This window comes from Lipophrys pholis, assembly GCF_963383615.2.
Source record: "Lipophrys pholis genome assembly, chromosome: 16".
In the NCBI taxonomy this organism is placed as follows: Eukaryota; Metazoa; Chordata; class Actinopteri; order Blenniiformes; family Blenniidae; genus Lipophrys; species Lipophrys pholis.
The window spans coordinates 5,845,007-5,865,279 of record NC_137634.1 but is presented as its reverse complement, the minus strand read 5'-3'; the positions used below and the strand labels follow the sequence as shown (position 1 = coordinate 5,865,279).

At 42.4% G+C, this 20,273-nt stretch overlaps 1 protein-coding gene across 1 annotated transcript in view; it reads left to right on the top strand.

The window, feature by feature from the left end:
• Window positions 1-20,273, top strand: part of specc1 (sperm antigen with calponin homology and coiled-coil domains 1) — a 70,481-nt gene that overhangs the window by 40,081 nt on the left and 10,127 nt on the right. Inside the window, exons 9-12 of the mRNA XM_080483258.1 lie at window positions 298-398; window positions 487-562; window positions 2,219-2,363; window positions 5,384-5,486. Of these exons, the coding sequence (XP_080339384.1) occupies window positions 298-398; window positions 487-562; window positions 2,219-2,363; window positions 5,384-5,486 (425 nt within the window). The remainder of the gene's footprint in view (window positions 1-297; window positions 399-486; window positions 563-2,218; window positions 2,364-5,383; window positions 5,487-20,273) is intronic.

Genomic DNA, 20,273 nt, shown 5'->3' with positions numbered 1-20,273 from the left:
TATTTGTTTTAGTATAGATTTGCAGGTAATTTTCTGACACTTTGCAAAAACTAAATAGGTTTTTCTGCAGCTGTAAAAACATTTTTTTATAAATCACTCTTGTAATTAAACCAACCCTTCTCTTCTGACAGTGCAGGAGGAACCTATAATACCTTTAATTATATAAATGTTAGGACAGAAGTACTTGCTGGACTTCCCTGTAAGATTGTTAACAAGGACGTTGCAGACTGGGTGAAACAAATATTCAAGCACGTTGCGGCTGTTTTTAAACATGTGGCATGTTACTGATTGTTTCAGATGGACCAAACCACGTAGTTCAAATGCATTCCTCACTCAGAAACCCTCTGAGTGGGATTCCCGTGCGCACGGCGCCTGCGGCCGCTGTCTCCCCTTTCCAGGTACTCGACCTCACAGTTCTCCTTCATAAAGTGACTCTTGTCTCCCGCTGTGACGTGACGAGGTCTCTACTCCTGCTTTCTCTTTTAGAGACACTCGTACGTGAAGCCACTGTCAAAGACACTGGAAAAAAGAATCAACCACGGGGAGTTTTCTCACCCTCACGGTATGTAACTCCAAAAACCTCACAACATCCCAAATCTTAAAAGTGCAGTATTTTACTATTTTACCACAATGATTATGAACTGATTTTTTATTCAGCGGCCTTCTAAACTTTGTGAGTTGGGTGTGAAATTACTCAAAACATGTTTTATATTTTAGATTCTTGAAAATATCCACCCTTTGCACACTCTTTGCATTATGTCGATGAGCTTCATGAGGTCGTCCCCCGAAGGAGCTCCAGAGATGCTGAGCACCCGCCGTCACTCTGCGATCCATCTCATCTCAAACCGTCTGGACTGGGTTTAGATCAGGTGACTGTGGAGGCCAGGTCGTTTGGCGCGGCGCTCCATCACCCTCCGTCTTGGTCAGATAGCCGTCACTCTGCCTGGAGGTGTCTTTGAGCTCGTTGTCCTGTTCACTAACCGGATGGGATGACATGTCGCTGCAGGAGGCTTTGGTTCCCATGCTGGTTCAGTGTGCCTTCAGTTTTGAATAAATCCCCAACAGTGTCCCCCAGTAAAGTACAAAGTATTTAAACTAATCCGACCAAAGCACAGATTTCCACTGGATCTAAAGTCCATTCCTTGTGTTTCTTCTGCTTGTTGCTTTTCCTTCATTGTGGTTTCCGAGCAGCTATTTGACCATAAAGGTGTGATTGGTGCGGTCTCCTCTGAACTCTGGCATTTATCTGGGCTTTAATCTGAGGTGCTGTTAACTTGTGGTTTCTGAGGCTGGTGACTCAAATGAACTTATCCCCAGAGCAGCAGAAGTGACTCTTGATCTTCCTTTGCAGGGTCAGTACTCATGTGAGCGCTTGATGGTTTTTTGCGACTGCATTTAGAGACACGTTCAAGATTTTTTGCAGTTTTTCCCCGACTGACTGACCTTCAGTTGCTAAAGTAATGATAGACTGTTGTTTTCTCTTTACTTAGCTGATTGCTTCTGGCCATAATATCAATTCAAACAGTACCAACCTGACTTCTGCAGAACGCAACTGATGGTCTCAAACCTCGCGAAGAAGAAAACAAATTCCACAAATGAACCCTGACGAGGCTCAGCCGTGAAGTGAAAACGTTTCAGGTGACGACCTCATGAAGCTCATTGAGAGAAGGCCAAGGGTGACTACATTGAGGAATCTAACATCTAAAACATGGTTTGAGTTATTTTACACTTGGTGTTTACGCTATAATTCTACATGTGTTAATTCATGGTTTTGACTCCTTCAGTGAGAATCTACAATGTAAATAGTCATGAAAATAAAGGAAAAAAAAGACAGTGAATGAGAGGTTGTGTCCCAACCTTTGTGTTGTAATGTACTATCATTTACTCTAAATGTTTATGTATTTATGTATCTGTTATGTTATTCCTCATAACTTGATGTGTATTCTTAAAAATAGGTATTTTATTTAATTTCACCTAATTTTGGTAATCATACTTTTCAATCATACTAATTTGTCTCATCATCTTGTTGTTAAACACAATTTAAACAGTTTAATCAGGGGCCTATACATATATTAATATACATTAATATACCTATGTGGCTGCAAAAACCCGCATCTTTCATTGAAATCCCCAAACTACTAATTGATGTCTAGCAATCCAGCATTACACAGCGAATTGTTTGATCAGATGTTCGTCTCTTTCCTCCCTTGTTCCACAGACAAGTTGTCGAGTTGTGGGGACGACCTGAAGCCCAGCAGTCTCATGAGGAAAAGCCCGTCTCTGGAGTCCGTCATCAAATGCCCGGCGGCACTCGGCAGACGCACGGCATCTTTCAGCTACAATCGAGGCAACAGCAAGCTGAGGTGAGCTCATCCAAACACGTTTGTCCGATCTTAACGCTGTGCAGGTTCGTTTGCACCTGACCAAGTAATCTCACGCTGGATAGAGCCAAATCTTTGTTTGCTCGGGGTTAAAAAAAAAAAAAGATAAATGTGTTGGCTTTTTGCTTCCTCTTCATGTATTGTTAGGACTGGATTTTTGCCAGAGGAAATCAGGCCACAATGAAAACCAAACAACGATTTAACACTGAGTTTTTAGAGTTTACTACATATGCAAACATCCTCTGCTCACTGTGAACAACACGCAAGAAAACAGACACAGCTTTTTTAAAAAAGGCAGCTGGAGGTTTCTACTTGCTCACTCCTCATATCATCGAGTAATATCACTGGTTTTCAGTTGGGAAATTCCCACCACACGTTTTGAGTGGTCGCATGACGCAAACGGCTGAGTCAGCACTACAGAAGTTCGCAGGCAGTGACAGATAAGGGTAATTACAACTCTGTCGTCATCTACGTGACCCCATGCATGGATTTAATTAATCATACAGACGGATTTTTATAGACATCACGTCTGATATACGTATATGAACACTCTTTATCTCTACTGTAACTTGCAATGATGTTTTCTTATTACAGAGTGTCAATTAGTAAGTTGACAAGTTTTAATTTAGATCATGTGTGTAGTGAGAGCAAATTAGCCACTTTATGTTGAGATTGTAGTCATTTTCAGAAGTAATTGTTTGGTTTGTGTGAAAATATCGACATTTTCATCACGTATACTCTGTGCCACAAACTTTAAAGTTTAATTTTAAAGGATATTGCGGCACTATTTTACCCGCTCGGCACACTCGAGATGAAAGTGGGCTGCATGCAACACCCCTGGTATATATAATCAAATGAAAACAGAATTAAAAGAACTTTACTAGATCCAGTTTTAACCAAATATTCCTTCGCCTTTTTTAAATAAAGAATTAAATAACTTTCAAAAGGAAACAACTAAACATTTTGTGGACAGGTAAGGAGCAACGCTGCTCTGATGTCTGCTCCCTCTGTGAGTTTAAATACATGCCTCCCAAAATTATAAAATTCAAATAAAAGATAAGAGTTGTCATGTTGGCACAAATGAAGACATTTGGTTACGTTACACAGCGAAGGATTTACACATTTTATTGCTGGCAGTGCCGACATGAAACAGGGGGCTTTTGCGCAACGGGCCGTTCGCTTATCGGAATGGGAAGACGGACACACGGTCAAACAAACAAGCTTTCATCCTCTGACTTCTGCCATCGCTGGCTGTCGCTCTGGTGCACGGAGCAGTCCTGGCTGTGAATGGTCAACTTGATCCCTCTATTCTTCTCTGCTGCTGCAACAGATTATAACTGGTGGAAGAAGACGTGTATATATATATATATATATATATATATATATATATATATATATATATTTACAGTGATTCATTAAAGTTGAAACAATGAAATGCACAGTGGATAACACTTATACTGTATAAATTAAACAGGATAATAGTAGTAGGCCTCAGAAACCTGTTCATCCAGCCTCACTTCATCCTCCTCTATTACCATTCTGAGCTCTCTGCTTCCACCACCTGTATTTACAGTGTTGTTGTTATCGCCATATTCAGCCACTCTGAGTTTATGTATCTAATTTCAAAGTGCAGCTCGTTTCTCTTTCACCTCCATTCAGCCTGAATAGACGCGTGTCGAGGAAATAATCAACCACAGTGTGACTGTAGCTGTGAGTAGCTGCATGTACACTTCCTCTCTCAGGCAACAGTGCATTACCATGTTTGGTCCTGAGTTTTGAGTTATGATATGGCCACTGTATCACTGATATGTCCAAGCACCCCACCCCGCCTTCCTCCTCCACTGGAGGACGAGTTTAAACAGGATCTTTGCTGCCTCTGGCATTATGGCGCCTCAAACACAGAAATAATGAATTCAACAGGCGAGCAGCGGTGACGTGTGAAATGTTTACCATGCTCAGGGCAACGACCGTCTCTCATGGTCTTCCCATGGCCTCGGCTCCGGCACAAGCCCCGGAGGGAGCAGACCCTCTGGATCAGACTGCACATAGGCATCTGAGCGATCTGTGGCTCCACGTGTGTCTTTCCTGTCGTACGGCAGCACAGAGTCACTATACCGTATGTAAACATTCAAACTCGAGCAGGAGGTGGAATTTGGGGGGGGGGGAAGCGTGAGATAGTGCTTCACATCTCTCATTTAAAGCCACATGGGACAGTGTACAGGGCTGGCCTCTGTCCAGAGTAATCTTGAACCAACTATGAACTCCAACACAAATACTACAAGGAGGCCTCGGTGCTATCACTTTCATATGAGATAAAACGGTACGTCTCGAACATCCTGGAATTCAGAAAGAACCTGAATAAAACCAAATGTAAGTACTGACAGACAAATGAGGCCATTGTATGTTTTCTTTCTTAAGGCATCTTCATGTCTCATCCTGTCTCTGTGTGTACAGTCATAGGACTTAAGGTGCAAAGCAAGAATTAACACAGATCTTTTATTTGAAGACAGATATAGTTGGCCTCTGTTTACTTGAAGTCTCTAAACCATAATAGCTTTTTTTGTGCATGATTTCACACATTCAACACATTATGTGGTGTTTCCCAGCTCTTTACCCTCTGCAGAGTCAGCAGATCACTCTTTGTTTACTTTCTAATCCCGAAAAAATTGTGATTACAAAACAGCAATAATAAAAAATGCATAGGTCCCTAAAGCTTTACTGTGAAATATTGTGGGTATTTACCTCATGGCTGCTGATGAATCATTTCAGACTGGTGAATTTCTTTCTTCTTTTTTTTTTTGTAAGAAAATGTTGACTCAGTCACATTACCTCACACTGCTTGCAAAACTTAAGTATTGATAAAACTTCCAGTATTTGCCGATGTTTGTGTGTGGGTGTGACGATGGTGATTTCACAGGGTGTCAGACTCTGTATGACACACTGAGACTGTCCCCTTCTCTCTTGTCTCTCTGTGGTTGTGGTTTGTGTTTCCCTGGTGACAGTGTGGAAAGAAAAGACCCCTTGGCTGCACTGGCGCGGGAGTATGGAGGATCTAAGAGAAACGCTCTACTGAAGTGGTGCCAGAAGAAAACAGAAGGCTATCCGGTAGGGATCACAGGCCAGAGGCCACTCTCAGATACCAGATAGGTTCCTTCCATTTTCACAATCTTCTGCTTCTTCCTCCGATTGCTCCATTTGCGCTGCTTCTTGCTTCAGCGTTTCGTACGTACTTGGTTGCACTTCCCGCCGGGAGCCATTTGTTTTTGTTTTGTTCGGCCTTCTCTGCGGCGTCAGACAGCAGTGACACATTACCCCGCATGCAGACCCACCTGTCATCTCACTGTGGCACAGCTGTTATGGAAACAACGGCGCAAAGCGCCCACTGGATTTATGCATGTGTGTGTTTTATATAGCTCTCCTGGTGTCTTATGCATGCCCCATTGTTTATGCATTGTTATCATGTTGGTTCCAACCGCTGCCTTTCCTGATGCCATGGAGCCAAGTGCTGACTACCATACTGGCTTTACGCCCCCCCTAGCAGCCAGTTTAAGGAGCCTATTAAGCCCAGTGGGATTAGAGATTTGCCTATGTAATCATTGTGATTGTGTGCCAGCATGCCAGGGAGCTAAAGCTGAGACTCTGACCAGAAGGCTGGCTGCAGTTTGTGAACCGTACCTGATAAAAGATTGATTATTATCACAGACACACCTGACGCTGCTCCTCTTCTGTTTGGGATCAGTGTATTAGCATGTAGCTTCGCTTTACTGAGTAAAAAAGGCACATGTGGGATGACAGATGCTAAAAATAGGCTCGACTTTGCGAATGATAAGTAGTCTGAATTATTGGATAAGCCATCAGATCAATAGATCCTTTTTTCCCCGAGCACAGTGAACTTTGAGTCACCCTCTCCTCATAGAGGCGAGCCGCCTTTTGTTTTTACTGGATTTCGGACTGGTACAGTTTGCTTTTTATTGAATGAGAGGAGAAGGAACAGGTAACAGATGTGGGGAAATATAACAGGGACACAACATTTAGCCAGGAATCAAACCCAAGTCTCTCTGCTGACATGTGTTGAGCGATTCACGCAGTCAGCGATCAAGGTGCTTTATGGGTACATTTTTCATGTGTTGTTGAAACAAATAATGCAGATTGTGAAGTGATGTAAACATGTTAGAGAAAGAGATAAAACTGATCTGGTCTGTGCGATACAGTATGATGTTGGCTCTGTACACAGATTTTGAATGTTTGCTCACCAGAAGTATTTTTAAGGATGGAAATGTTCCGTAAATTTTGCTGCAAATCTTTGATCGGGTGATTAAAGAAGCTACACAGTGTCCACAGGTCTGTCTCCTCAGGTCTCCTCACTTTAATACTGTTACAGGGCCCCGCTTAGGTCATTTTAGTTCAGGGGCCAACACACTAATGTAATCTCGAGGGGGCCGGGGAAATGACAGCATAACTGAATAACCACAACATTATGGTTCCTCTTTGTAGTTATTAATACTACAAAGAATTATTCATATTTAAGGCCCCGTTTACATGTTGTTGCGTTTTGGTTTCAGAAAAGTTTGACGTTTGCACATTAATGTTTTGCTGTTTCTAAACACAGAAATGTCAGAAACGCTAAAAATGATGTTGTTTTTATGTAGGGCCACTAGTGGGTGCTGTTGTATGTTTTTGTAGGGAAACCACACACATATAGCTTTGATTATTAACAATGGCGAGTACACTGGTTGGATTTGGATTCGGGTGACTGTCAACTATAAAGCCACTAAGTTCCAGGAGAATCTCAACTGGGAGTCGTGACACTCTGGAGGCAAACACTGTTGTTATTGTCCATCTCCTGCGCATTTGCAGAAGAAATATTTACTACGGCCGTGATGCACAGCAGCAATGTTCCTGCTGTCTACATAGAGACAGAGCCTGAGCATTTTCTTATAGTTGCCCCCTTGGGAACTGTTTTCAGTGATTCTGAGCTCTTTTGTCATGGAAACCAAGAACGCAGCAAAATTGTAAAATATTCACTTGCATCGTCACGTAAACAGGGTCTAATAATACCTCAAAAGGTAGACATTTCTACAGAAAATAAGTAAAATTTCTAAGTGATGTGATTTTGATTTATATTTTTTGGTGCAAAATACAGTATATCTCTCTTCTATTTTGTAAATGTAACTATAATGCAAAAGGTGTGATGTCCTCTGTGCCAGTATGGTAATTCTACGTTGCCAGCAATAAGAGAGTTTTCATGTCTGCTACTCTCACTAAAACACTGTGACCCCCAGAAACCAGAAATGGCAGCTACATTTATTAAGGAATTGAAGTTTATTTTGCAATTGTTCCACTTTGCAGGGTCTTTCTGCTTCAGAATGGAGTGTAGTGGACTGATTTTGGCCCACAGGTCATATGTTTGACACCCTAGGCCAAATATATAAAAACTTCTTGAGTATATCTTATTAACAAAATGTTTTTTTAATAATTTTATTACCTGTAAAATCTGTAAAAACCTGTAAAAGGTTGAGGTGAATATAGCCTGAAAAGTAGCCCCACTGTATAATAGTCAGTTATTTTTAGAATCAGAGCTTAAGAATCTGCAGCTTGTACATTTATAATTATTGGCTGTGAATCAATGAGTTTAGATGTACGTTCAAATTAGGAATTCGTTGAAACTGCAAGCTCCAGTTCAATTGAGGACAGTTTGGTGTATGGACAGAAAAACCCTGAATAGAGCCCCGTTCCCACTGGTGTGGATTTAAACGTGGAACCTACTGCATGATCCCCTCACACAAAGGGCTTAGGAGTCCAGTGTGATTATTTGCAAGTATCAGGAATGCAATAAGCAGATTTGGCTGCTTGGGAGTGTTTTCAGTCTGTGGCATAATCAGTTTCCTCCTGGAGGACGTGTTCCTGATACGAGCTGAGGTATTTTATTTGTGCATTTTCTCCCTGTGCAACATGTGCCTGGCCTGTAATTCTTACGTGTTCTGTAGATGACGTTGAAAATGCCTATTTTTAGAAGTGCGACTGATTCATATTATCAAGGTCTGTCAATTATGGGGCAAAATATCTCATTATTTATGTTTCCAGTTGGCGATAAAGTGTTTTTTTTTGGTCTTTTTCTTTTTGTTTTTGCTTCATCAAACCACATTCATGCTGTTCTGACACATGCCAGTGCATCTGCAGGTCAGCATGGGACACAACCATCGACATTAAGCACAAGAGCAGACAAATGTGGGACTTATTCAGACTTTTGAATGTCTGTGATGTTCCCTTCAGTAACAGGTCCTGCCGTTCAGCTTCAGAGTGATTTCCCACATATTCAGGGAATTTGCTGTTCAGCTCTTTCTTTCTCTCTGCGAGGGCAGTGAGCAGAGATTTACAAGGACTGCTGTCCCCAACCCCCCTTGAGCTTTCTCCCTCCACTGGTGAATTCCTCAGTCCAAAGCACGCTCACATACAGTATGTTATTTGGACTTTCTTCGACTGATCAGGCCTGTGGAGTTTGGGGGAAGGAGATAAGCCGAGTCTGCTTGACATCAACATGTACAGTGATGACGAGATAACGGGGCCTTGCTTGGTTCTCATGGTGGGTTGAGAGAAAAGGTTACATTTGGAGGATGTGTTGAGCTCCATACGTCCGGTGAAAGGTCAGACTGCTGCAGACCGTTTAGTTAGCAGGCCTCCTTTCACACGGAAGCCACTAATTAAAGTCCTAATGGGCCGAGAGGCTGACTGAGTCCCGAACCTCCCGAGAAGTAAAAGCAGAAAAACAACAGCGATCACCTGGAATATATACGACCACCTCCAGGCTGCTCCCTTCGCTCTGTCTGCCTCTGTCATGCTCCCGTTCTGCTCTGATAAAGGTCATTGAGGTTTGGCTTTATCAATACATCCACATGCACTTTGCGATCGCTCTCCTCTCTGCTGTGGACTAAGGTCAAAAAGGTAATAACTCAACACTAATTGGCTCTTTAGTAAGGAGTCAGTGGACTGTGATTTGTGCTTGGTGTCTTCAGCCTACATAATTAATGGTCACTTTGAGGAGGCAGCTTTGAGCATCGCCGCGCACTTTCCAGCCTCCCTCTGTTACCAAGCGGTGGAGTGAGGAAACAAGCTCTTATATCACGCTCATCTGCCAGCGCAGACCCGGAGAAGCTGCTGCATGAGACGGAGACAAAGCAGAGGGGAGGGTCAGCCCCGTGCCAGTTGTTATTACCGCCCCATTGTTGGCTGACCTTTTGGTCAAACACCCATCTAATTAAAGTGAAACAGAAAGCGAGAGCTATTGTGAGTACACTGGAGGATTATTTGCTGCTTTATAGCTGCTGTGTGCAGAACAAACCATTTGACTGTAGGAGGGTGCAAATCCTGACGTCACCCTCGGTTTGTTGTATCCTATAAATATTATCATGATAATATTCGTACATTTTATGCTCTATCATTCTCAAAATACATACAAGGACGTCTAAACGGGAACACCGAGAATGTGCAAACTGACGGAGATAATGAGGAGCGAGAGATTATGTGGATAAAACCAGTCTGAACAGGTGGTTTTCTCCATGTTAATCCAAAGTAGTCGGAGAAGTTAGTGTCTGGATGTGTGTATTCCAGAGCAGAGACGATTCAGAAACTAAATCCTCTTTGTAGAACAAAATAAGACAAACGAGGCACAGGATGTAATTACCTCCCATTAATGGCTATTTATCATAGAGAAATTAATGCTTTGTGGTTTAAAAAAAATAATAAAAAAACAGCTGCCAGGGTCTACGTGTCTTAAAGCATGCCGCAGCCCAGGCTCAGGTGTGTGCGTGTGCTTCTGTGTATGGATGTGTGTGCTTGGCGTCAGCATGTGTTTGCCATATGGATGGCTCCTCTGGACAGGACCACCACGGGTAAATAGAGTTTGGGGGGAAAAAAGCAGAAAACATGGCAAATGACATGTATTTAAACAGAAAGGCGTGAGAGGAGGTCCTTAAGCCCCGGATGAGAGCGATGTGGAGGTGTGTCCACAGCGGGATGACGTCTCGCCTGTTATTTTGCAGACATAGTGCAGGAACTGAGGCGCTGCTCTCACTCATTGATCCCTCATCTGACTGGGGTTTGTGCAACATACAGCTCCAGCTATGGTACTGAAATATCAGGCACTGTGTAGAGATAAATGATTGTCCCCACCGGGCCAGCGCCCCCTTGTTAAAACATCACAAATCATCTACTGTGTGTAAACAAATCAGTTACAACTCCTTGGTTAGCATAATTATTATCATTATTAATCTGTGTCACATATTTTGGTGCAGTTAATTAATTCTGTTCAGTTAAGTATTACAGATACAAACACAGATGAATGTATTTAATGGCACTACAACACACCAAACTGATAAATCTAATAATCTAAGCCAATATCACTCAAACTAATTAGACTATAAGTTTAAGAAACTCTTGCTTATAGGATGGCTGCAGTGTTCACTTCCATAAATGGTTTCGTTTGCATTCATTTCTGAAAATCACTTAACATTTTGTTAATTATTGTCCTGAGAATTTGCTCTTTAATCGTGTTTAACTATTTGGTGCCTTGTCAATGACGTCTGACGTTCAGTTTTAAATGATTAATTAATTGAAGGGGGCGGTGCACATCGATTAATAGAGGACAACTAGAACTGTGATTTAGTTGTGAAGGATGTGTCCAGCAGCGGTTAACACCACTTTAATGTTTTTGGTAAATTAGAGATTGAACAGTCTGTCTGCAGCCTTTCTTAGAGATGATGTGAGAGGCAATGTGCAGGGAAAATGTTGAAGTCGATAGCTATCAAACTGGCATCCTGATAAATGCACCATGTGGAGGTTTTAAGCAGAACATTGTCCAGACTATCATGACTTCTTCCCATAAGATCTGCAGTTAAAGAGCCAGATACCAAACTTGGGATGCGACGGCCTTCGGTAATCCTCAGTGAAGACCGACGGGAGATTACCAACCAGGAAAGAATGGCACATCAAATCCCGAGGAGGAAGTGGAGGTGGATCGGGCACAAGCTCAGGAAACTCCTGGACTGTGTGACGAGGCGAGCGTGATCTTGGAACCCTCCGGGGCAAGGGAGAGCATGGCCGCCCCAAACTGTGCTGGAAACCATCAGCAGAACAGGAACCGCGTCAAACTGGGTCAGACTGGACATTCTTAAGCTAATCTGGCAATCTTATGGCAGAGTGGTGTGTTTCCTTTGGTGCCCAATGCTTCTCTTAGGAGCGATGTGGTTAAATAAGTAAAGAACCGTCACAGTTTGGTCGCTATCGAAGCTGCAGAGCCTTATTGTCCCTTTCCTGCTCCACTTCACTCACTTGTCAGTAACGGCTTAACCCATCCCAGCTCTGTGTCATGAGATGATCAATAGTACTTGTTCCACCTGGCCTGTGCTCTTAAGAGCTGGTTGGTGTTGTTATCCACACAGCAGGAACAGGGAGCAGTGCCTGTGCTGTTTAACTCTCTGAGGAGGAGGAAACATGAGACAGACTCTGTCACACCTCAAATGTCAGATTCTTGGAAGTAGGGATCGATCAGCACGGACCTTAAGCTGCTTCTGATTGACTCTGCCCTGTGGGAGCGACCGAAGAGGCCTCACACAGGAAATTAGTATTCACAAGGGATCCTGTGCACGTCAGCGCTGGACTGGACACCGACTTGAAACACGGCGCTGCTTTTATGCAACTTGCCTTAAACAGGTTTTCAAAGCACTTCGGTACATGTGACTCACAAGAGGCTGCGTGGAAACGACTTGACTGCTTTGGAAAGCCGTCCCAAGTTTTCAGTCGCAAAGTTTACATCCATGCAGCAAATTTGATCTCAGCCTCCCGCCTCAAATGCAAAAAACAATCTGTTTCTTCTGAGATGCAATTTCCTTTCTTCTAATCTATTTTCTGCGCCGGCCAAGAAGCCGCAGCTTTCCTGAACACTCATTCTATTGGAAAACTTTCTAACCTCCGACTGTATATTTATCAGGCTCTTTGATGTCCTGATTTAGGACCGCTCCGGACACTTTTTAAACCCTTTTTTTTTTTTTCCTCAATTAGCCATAAAAGCTAAACAAAAATAAATGCGCTGTTTGTCTAAGAAGGGAACAATGAGCAAAGGTTCTGAACATTACGCTCAGCTGGGCCTGACGGAGCGCAGCTTATCCGGCCTCGTCTGGGAAACTGTCACACACACACACACACACACACACACACACACACACACACACACACACACACACACACACACACACACACACACACACACACACACACACACACACACACACACACACACACACACACACACAAACACACATGCACAAAGCCACTGAAAGACAGGAATGGACCCCCGCCAGGCAAGTGTGGAATGGAGGTCAGACATCGAGGAGGGGAACATGGTTTCTCTTCAAAGAGCAGGCATTACTCACTTCTGATGATATGAGATTTACAGTAAATGTGAGTGAGCTCATCGGTGTACCGTTACAGATTAGAAGCGGTTGAAGAGCACGTGTCTCCACAGATGAATATTTCCGATGCGTCCAGATTTGACTAAACGTCTCTTTTCAGTCATCATCATCAGCGGTGACGGTGATTTGGGATCAAACAGAAAAAAGCCTTGAAGTCGTCTGGGCCGGAGTCGAAAAGGAAAAAATAAATGCTATCACGCTATTAAGAGCCACTTGACCTCAAGACGCAGCGAAATATTCTAATTATAACAATGCAAGGAAAAGTTGACGTTTCTAATTAAAGTAACGATCTGACAGTTTGAGTGATGAGCTTGTTTAGGAATCAGACCAGGAGATTCAGAGTTTAAAAAACATCAAAAAAGATCCAGTACTGTTTGCACTATACTTTACTTCTGTACTCAACTCGATGTTTTAATGTGTAATGGTATGTTTGTGTGTGTTGGAACAGTGTTGACCTTTACGCCCTACATTTTAACCAAAGTCCATGTAAAACACATGTAAGAGGGGGATTGCCTTGTTTGTCATAAAAACCGGATTGTTGACTGAGACATAAAAGTGTGACTCAAACTTTAATGGCTGGCTTGAAGAATAGAAAAGTGTATTTAAAGGGATACGCAGCACTTTAAGACTGTTCAAAGCTCAAGTCCCGGAATCTTTGTCTCGAACTCATTCTCTGTAAGAAAATGACGACGCGTCTGCAAAATGACGCTGAAACTGAACGTGAGAAGTTTCAAACATCAACAAACACAAATTATCTTGTAATTATGATGAAAAAAAGTTTGTAAAGTTAGTCTTCTACCAGCTGAGGCCAAATTTCTGAAAGAACGCAGGATAGAGGTTTTATTTAAACAAATGAAAAACTTGTACATGTACTGAGAAACAATAAAACACTGCAAACATGTCATATAAATGACAAAATGAAATATGTAAACACTAAAAATCCTTTCGAGTCTGTTTTCTAGTAACAATGTTCTGCATATATCACATATATCACATATATCTTTTTATGTGATTTGATTATGTCCAACAGATTTTAATTTGAGCTCCTTTTTTCCACATGGGATCCTTTTACATTCATCTTGGTGCAGATTTTAAAAAAAAATAAAACTTCCTCCTTTGATTGAGTGACTGAATAAAGTTACAGGGTTTTTTCTTTCCTACTCACAAATGTGCTTTTTTAAGTGTAGAATACTTCAGTAATGTAGGATTGTTTTCTCATTATTTTAATTACCAAATAAAAGGTTTATTTTAATTGTTTGGGGGTAAAAAAAAAAGCAACCAAACTGCATAATATTTGTTTGACATGAAGGAGTTTGAGAGCGCCGCTTTAAACGATGAAGACCACCCTGACGTACGCCACCTCGCAGTACATTCATGTCAAAGTAGACTCAAAGTAGACCGCCCCGTCATGAAGCAAGGGCAAACCCCCCTCGGCCTTTATGACCTCGTCTCGCCCTCCAGGTTCCTCGTCTTGTCGAGAGCTGCGCTGTAGCGACCGTCTTTTATCTCCACGCTCTGCCGTTGCTCATGACCGTGATTCATTGCGAGGACCGTGAGGGCGTTCTCTTCCTCGCCCTCTACTCCATCCCTCTCTCTCTCTATCTCTCTCCCCCTCTGCCTTTGTCCGTCCATGTCAGACTTCCTTTTCCTCATTTTTGCTTTGTTTTTCTCCAACATTCCTATTTGTTATTGTTTTTGTCTCTTTTTTCCCCCTCATCATGCCTTATATTGGTCCTTTCTGTTTTGGTGACCTCCTCATTCATCCAGACAAAAAGGCTTCACCGCCGGAGTTTATATACTGAGCAGCTCATCAGTCAGTGGGCCGGCCGGCTGGACGTCTCCTGCTCTCACACTGCAGAGAGACGTCTGTTAAACAAAGCCCAGCACACATTCGCTTTAAAAGCAGCTGAACACACGATGAAATGTAGGAATCATTTCCGGCCGTGCTGGATCGGTCAGGATAATCCAGAATTTCCTCAAATGAAAGAAACAGTATTGTGACAATAGTGATAATAGTGATAATAGTAGTCGACCAGATTGCTGCATCTTGCTGTTACACAGCATAAGGATTTATTTATTTTTATTGTTTTGAACATTGATAGGTCAAACAGACAGAAATGAAACATTGAAGATGATAATAAGCAACAAGAGAAAGTCTTGAGCATAAAACCATTTATTCATGTTCAATAAGGTGTCGGACGAAGTCAGCATTTATTGACGCTCCATGTTGCATCAAGCTTTGCCTAAAAGCTGCAGATCAGCCATTATAAACTTTTATTAGTTGTGTGAGAAAAATCGTTCATCTCGACATTCCCAGTTTTTATCTTCCCACAGAATAAGTCTATTACTGAGGGCCTCATGTTTCAGTGGAATGTAGCGAGACACTAAAGGTTTAATACCAGGTGGTTATCGAGACATTTAACAGTTCAGTCCTTGATTTGCAGATTTGAGCATTTAAGTTTAAGAATTTCATTTCAATTCAGCTCCAGGTGGAAACTTTCAGCTGTCCTGGTTGGAGTCGGTTGATAAAACCAGAGAAAAGGATAGAAGAGACGGACAGATTGTGGGAAGGAATCAATCTCTGGTTTAGATATTAAAGAATACAATTTGAATAAAAAAAAAAAAAAAACACTTCATTCTCTCCATGTTTTTTCTCCATATTCAGTCGGAATTTCTCTCTAAAATGTTGGAATTGAAAGCGTTCAACACAAGATTTAGACCCTTTGTTTTGGAAAAACAAAACTTGAAGAACACGATCCGTTCTCCTGACACGTGACATTTCTCCTTCAACCATTTCTGCTCGCCTCCGGCACCAAGTATCGCCTCGTGCTTTATTCCTTCACCATCTCCGATCAGTGGCAAGAAGCTCGATAGCAACAGGGATAACAACTTGAAGACATCTGAGTGTCAAGTGTCTGACCGCAGCTCCGTTAATCCCGCGGCGTTCACATGTGGCAGCAGAGCTCATGTTTACTGTGTGTGCCGATGCTGCGGCGTCGTATTGCTCTGAACGTCTGCAGGCTGGTGTCCAGCTCATCTGTGAGCATTTAGAGGGATTAGAGCCCTGAGATGTTTTCCGAGGCTCGACGTGACGCGTCAGGGAGCTTTAATGTCCACACAGATAAAGTCTGAAACAATTACTGCTCGCAGTGATCGCTGGCTGACGGGAAAATGGTGCCCAATGATACAATAATTATACTTTTTACCTTTTATCTCTTTTATGCTTTTGTGAAAAAGAAAAAAAACAACATTATATTTGAACTATTTTGGCAAATTGTGGACATTTTTCCATCGCTCACATTTTGGCAGTTGATTGTTGGAACCGTAGCCTCATGGTAAGAAGTGGATATGAAAAGAAAAAATCCTCCACTGGTTCCACTTGCAGCTTTTTTTCCACGGCAGCCGAATATATTTTGCTTTATTTGTGCACCATTGAAACTTTCTATCCTTCAAAGCTGCAACTGATACCTGATTCATTCATTTGAACTATTTATTAAAGATGTTTTATGTTTCCCACCTGGCAGCCGACCAGAGAAACACATTCACACCTCAGCTGTGCGCTAACCCCCCCCCCCGTTCAGTCCAGCCTCTTTGTACGAGGCCCTGCTCGTCTCTCATACCCTCTTTTTCTCTGAGCTCTGCCTTTTGTGCCGAGCGAGACGCTTCCTGTCGCTTGATGCTGTGTTTGCTTTTCTGAGCCGGCTCCCAGAGAGCTGTTGTTGACCACTGCTGTTTTAGCATTCATGCCTCTCCCTCTCTTTTCCACCCTGAACAACCTCACCAACCCTCGATCGGCCCCAACACCCCCCCCCCCCCCCCCCCCCCTCCCCGACCTCGGACATCCTCACTGCCTCGGCCAGATTTAGGACCCCTTCTACACCCTCACACACACATCGGCTTACCCGTCTCGGTGTGTCTTTGTCGTGGGGTCTGACTAAGCACTTATCGCCCCCTCTACGTGTGTGAGTCAACATCTCCATGTCAACACACACTAGTGGCAGTGCCGCTGAGCCAGCGACTGGAGGAAGAAGTTATGGGAGGAATGTGGGCTTACATGACTACACAGGTCTGCCCTTCACAGACGACGGTGAAACGTGGAGCCTCAGCATGAGTCGTGCGCTCGTCCTCGTTAAAACCCCACCATCAGCCATCCGCCTGAAGAACGACGAGAATATTGAAAGAGGCTTCTTAGAGAAATGTTCCACTGATTGCTTCCCCGATGGTGATAAATAATAGTGAACGTGAATATAGCCCGTGTTCGGGACGCCGCATCCTGTTTGGCTTCTCCTTCAGATCCCATTGTGACCACAAATGGCTTCACCTCATGAACCATGTCGGGAAACAATAAATACGCTTTAATAGCCCGAGTATTATTCAGCACATGAGCAAATCTATCATTGCGTGCCAGTGTATTGTCATACGGACTCGTATTTAGTGAAAATGGGCCGTCAGAGCGGATTGCTAGTGTCACCAAAGCTGCACGAGGAGTGATGTTTCACAGTTAGTGCTGACAGCCTTCATTATGTTCCCGAAGCGTGTTTGTCTTGTGAGGCTGGAGGAGGACGGACTAATTGAAATGTTGACCCGATGGTAAAAGGCATCAGAGTTCCTGAGATCCATCTCAATGAGAGGGTGAATGTCTGCAGGAGTTTTAAACAGGAAGCAATGAAATGACATTCTGGATTTATTTCTTATTTTTTTTAACATTATTTTAATGCATCAAACATGAAGTGGCCACATGAAGAAAACACTGCAGGAAGACTCGTTTTTATTTAAAGTACATGAGTTCATTGTTCATTTATGTCTTCATCCATGCTGAATATTAGTGTCAAAAACCTCAAACTAGAGTATATTTAACTTAGATCTTCGATGAGTTGTTCTTCATTTCAGGATACTTCTTAACAATGCATCCAATAGAAATGAACATTGGACTTTGCAGGAGGTCTCAGCTGCTTTGGAAAAGTTTTCACTCAGAAAATATCAACAAATGAAAGTGTGAATTGGATCTTTGACACTCCCTCATTACGTGGAGGAGTTTTGACCAGGAATGTGTAAATATTCAGTAATGAAATATCACTCAGGATTCACAAACTGTCCATCTGAAATTCATGATTTGGCTTTGAGTAGAAGGATTGTGCATGCCGATGAGTTTTTTTAAACATATTTTGCAGTTTGTGGTTGTATGTTTGCATTGTTTTTGGTTTTTTTAAATATATATATATATATATATATATATATTGATTGGAAATGCTAGAACCTGGTTGGTTTTTATAAATAATCTGTAACTGTTGTTACACTTGCGGTTTTACATTAAAGCTTGTTTTATTGGCCCTAAATATTAGATTTTTAAGTAAAATTGACCATATAATCTAAAGCCTCCCCATGACCAGCGTGTCCCCCAAAAGGGAAAAGCCCTTTTCAATATAAAAATTTGGTTTGTTCCAAACTAAATCAATTCCAGACCAACAAAGGCAACTAGAAATCAGACATTTCTTTACCGGCTGGGTAATATCCATTACTGCAGAGGCTTAGGGTGCAGAGTTTACATTTCTTTTCCTCGGGACCCACAGCCGGGCTGTTTTCTCGGGTAGTTAATGACATTAACCTGACATCACATGTATGGATCAGCCGCTGATTCGATTTGCAGAATGAAAGTCTGCAGCGCTGCTCGGTCCTCGGGGCTCCGGCTGAAGACCACCAGCTTGGAGCAATCGTAAACAAATCTTTAGCATCTTGCTGGAGCTAATGCTTTGTGTACACACACACACACACACACACACACACACACACACACACACACACACACACACAGATGTACCCAAAACATGTGTGATCCGACAGCTTCATCCCAAACACTGAAAAAACAATGTGACTTTTGGAGAAATCGCCTCAATATTGGAGCAACACTAAACTTCTTTTAAAATAGCTTCTTTTTTTGCAATAAATACAACCAATTTAAAAGAACGAGTACTCTTTAAAGCTGTGATTCTCTCTCTTTTTTTCTTTTAGCTGACAAATTGGCTCTCAGCACAACTGCAGACCAGATCTGAAATCTCTCACTTTCTGAAAGATTAGAAAAAAGCGGGCGCCGTCACAATACAGGCAATCAGCAGTCGCTCACACCTGTTCCAAGTTGAAGACGTGTCTTTTTATGGTTTTCTTTAACATGCAAACGTCATTTTGAACCGCATCCTGGGAACGGCTGACTTAAAACACTGCAGGGTCAATTAGCGAAGCATCGTAAATTAAATTTGTGTAAATAAGTGATGGTCGTGTACCAGACTGAAGAGGGAGTTGCATTTTCTGATCGTGATTTTATACTTTTTGAAAGAAGAGCGTATCTATTTTCATCTGGAGAGACACCCTGCTCCACACCTATCATACAGATCTGCAGGAAATGCTGCATGCTGCTGAATATGTGGAACGTCGGTAAAGAGCCACTTCCAAGCACTCAGGAAATTCAGCTTGTACACAATCATATAATGGTGCAATAATTTGGATGAGATAATGATCAAAACATTTTGAGACTATGCCATGAAAAGCAAAAATCTTGCCCATTTTTCATTTATTTTTTTTTGGATTTGGGAATGGTTTCCCTTGTGCACAGTCGCACCGTTCCCAGACACTCAGACTGCTCCGCCTCCGAGCATCTCAGGCACCGTGTGTGACGTGAGCTCCATCAAAATAGCAGCACTTCAGCTTGACGTTAAAGTTGGGAAGAGGAAGCTGCCGAAGCAAATCGGGGGGGGGGGGGGAGGAAGTGAAGGATGCTCTGGCCAAAAATGGTCAATATTGATGAGGTCAAACGGCCAGTTACCGTTCCACATATATTCATGTTTATTTGAGCCAACTTTTTCCTACAAAAGGCTTCGGAATTTTTTTTTTTTTTTACATCTGAATTTCAAATTGAATATTGACCGTGCTGTTGAGTGCAGAAAGTCTTCCACTGCAGACTGCTGGTCATAACTTCATCTCTAATCACCAGTAATTATCCTCAGACGTTCTTGCAGCTCCTCACAAATGAACTGAGTGCTTTACGGTTTTCAGTCCTGGCTGCTACGCTCCAATATCAGGCGGCAAACTGAGAATATCTGCTCCCTTCTGCAGAATGCATGTGACCGTACTGCGCTCTGCAACAGTCACTAAGCTGATTGTATCTCATATTACAAAAACACAAATGCTTTCCAAGTCCGAGAATTAGCTCTTTTACATGGCAGCTGCTTATAACCGCAGTAACTTCACCCTCATGGTTCATGTTTGAGGTTATTATAGAATCTATGTGTCTTTGCTATATGCATGGTGCCATATCTCCCTTTCGATGAAAATGAAAACAAAGATTTAGCAAAGTTTTATTCTGAAAGTGATAAGTAGCGGGGCCCCCTTCTTGTTGTAAACACCCCTCACAGGTTTGTTCATCTGAAACGTT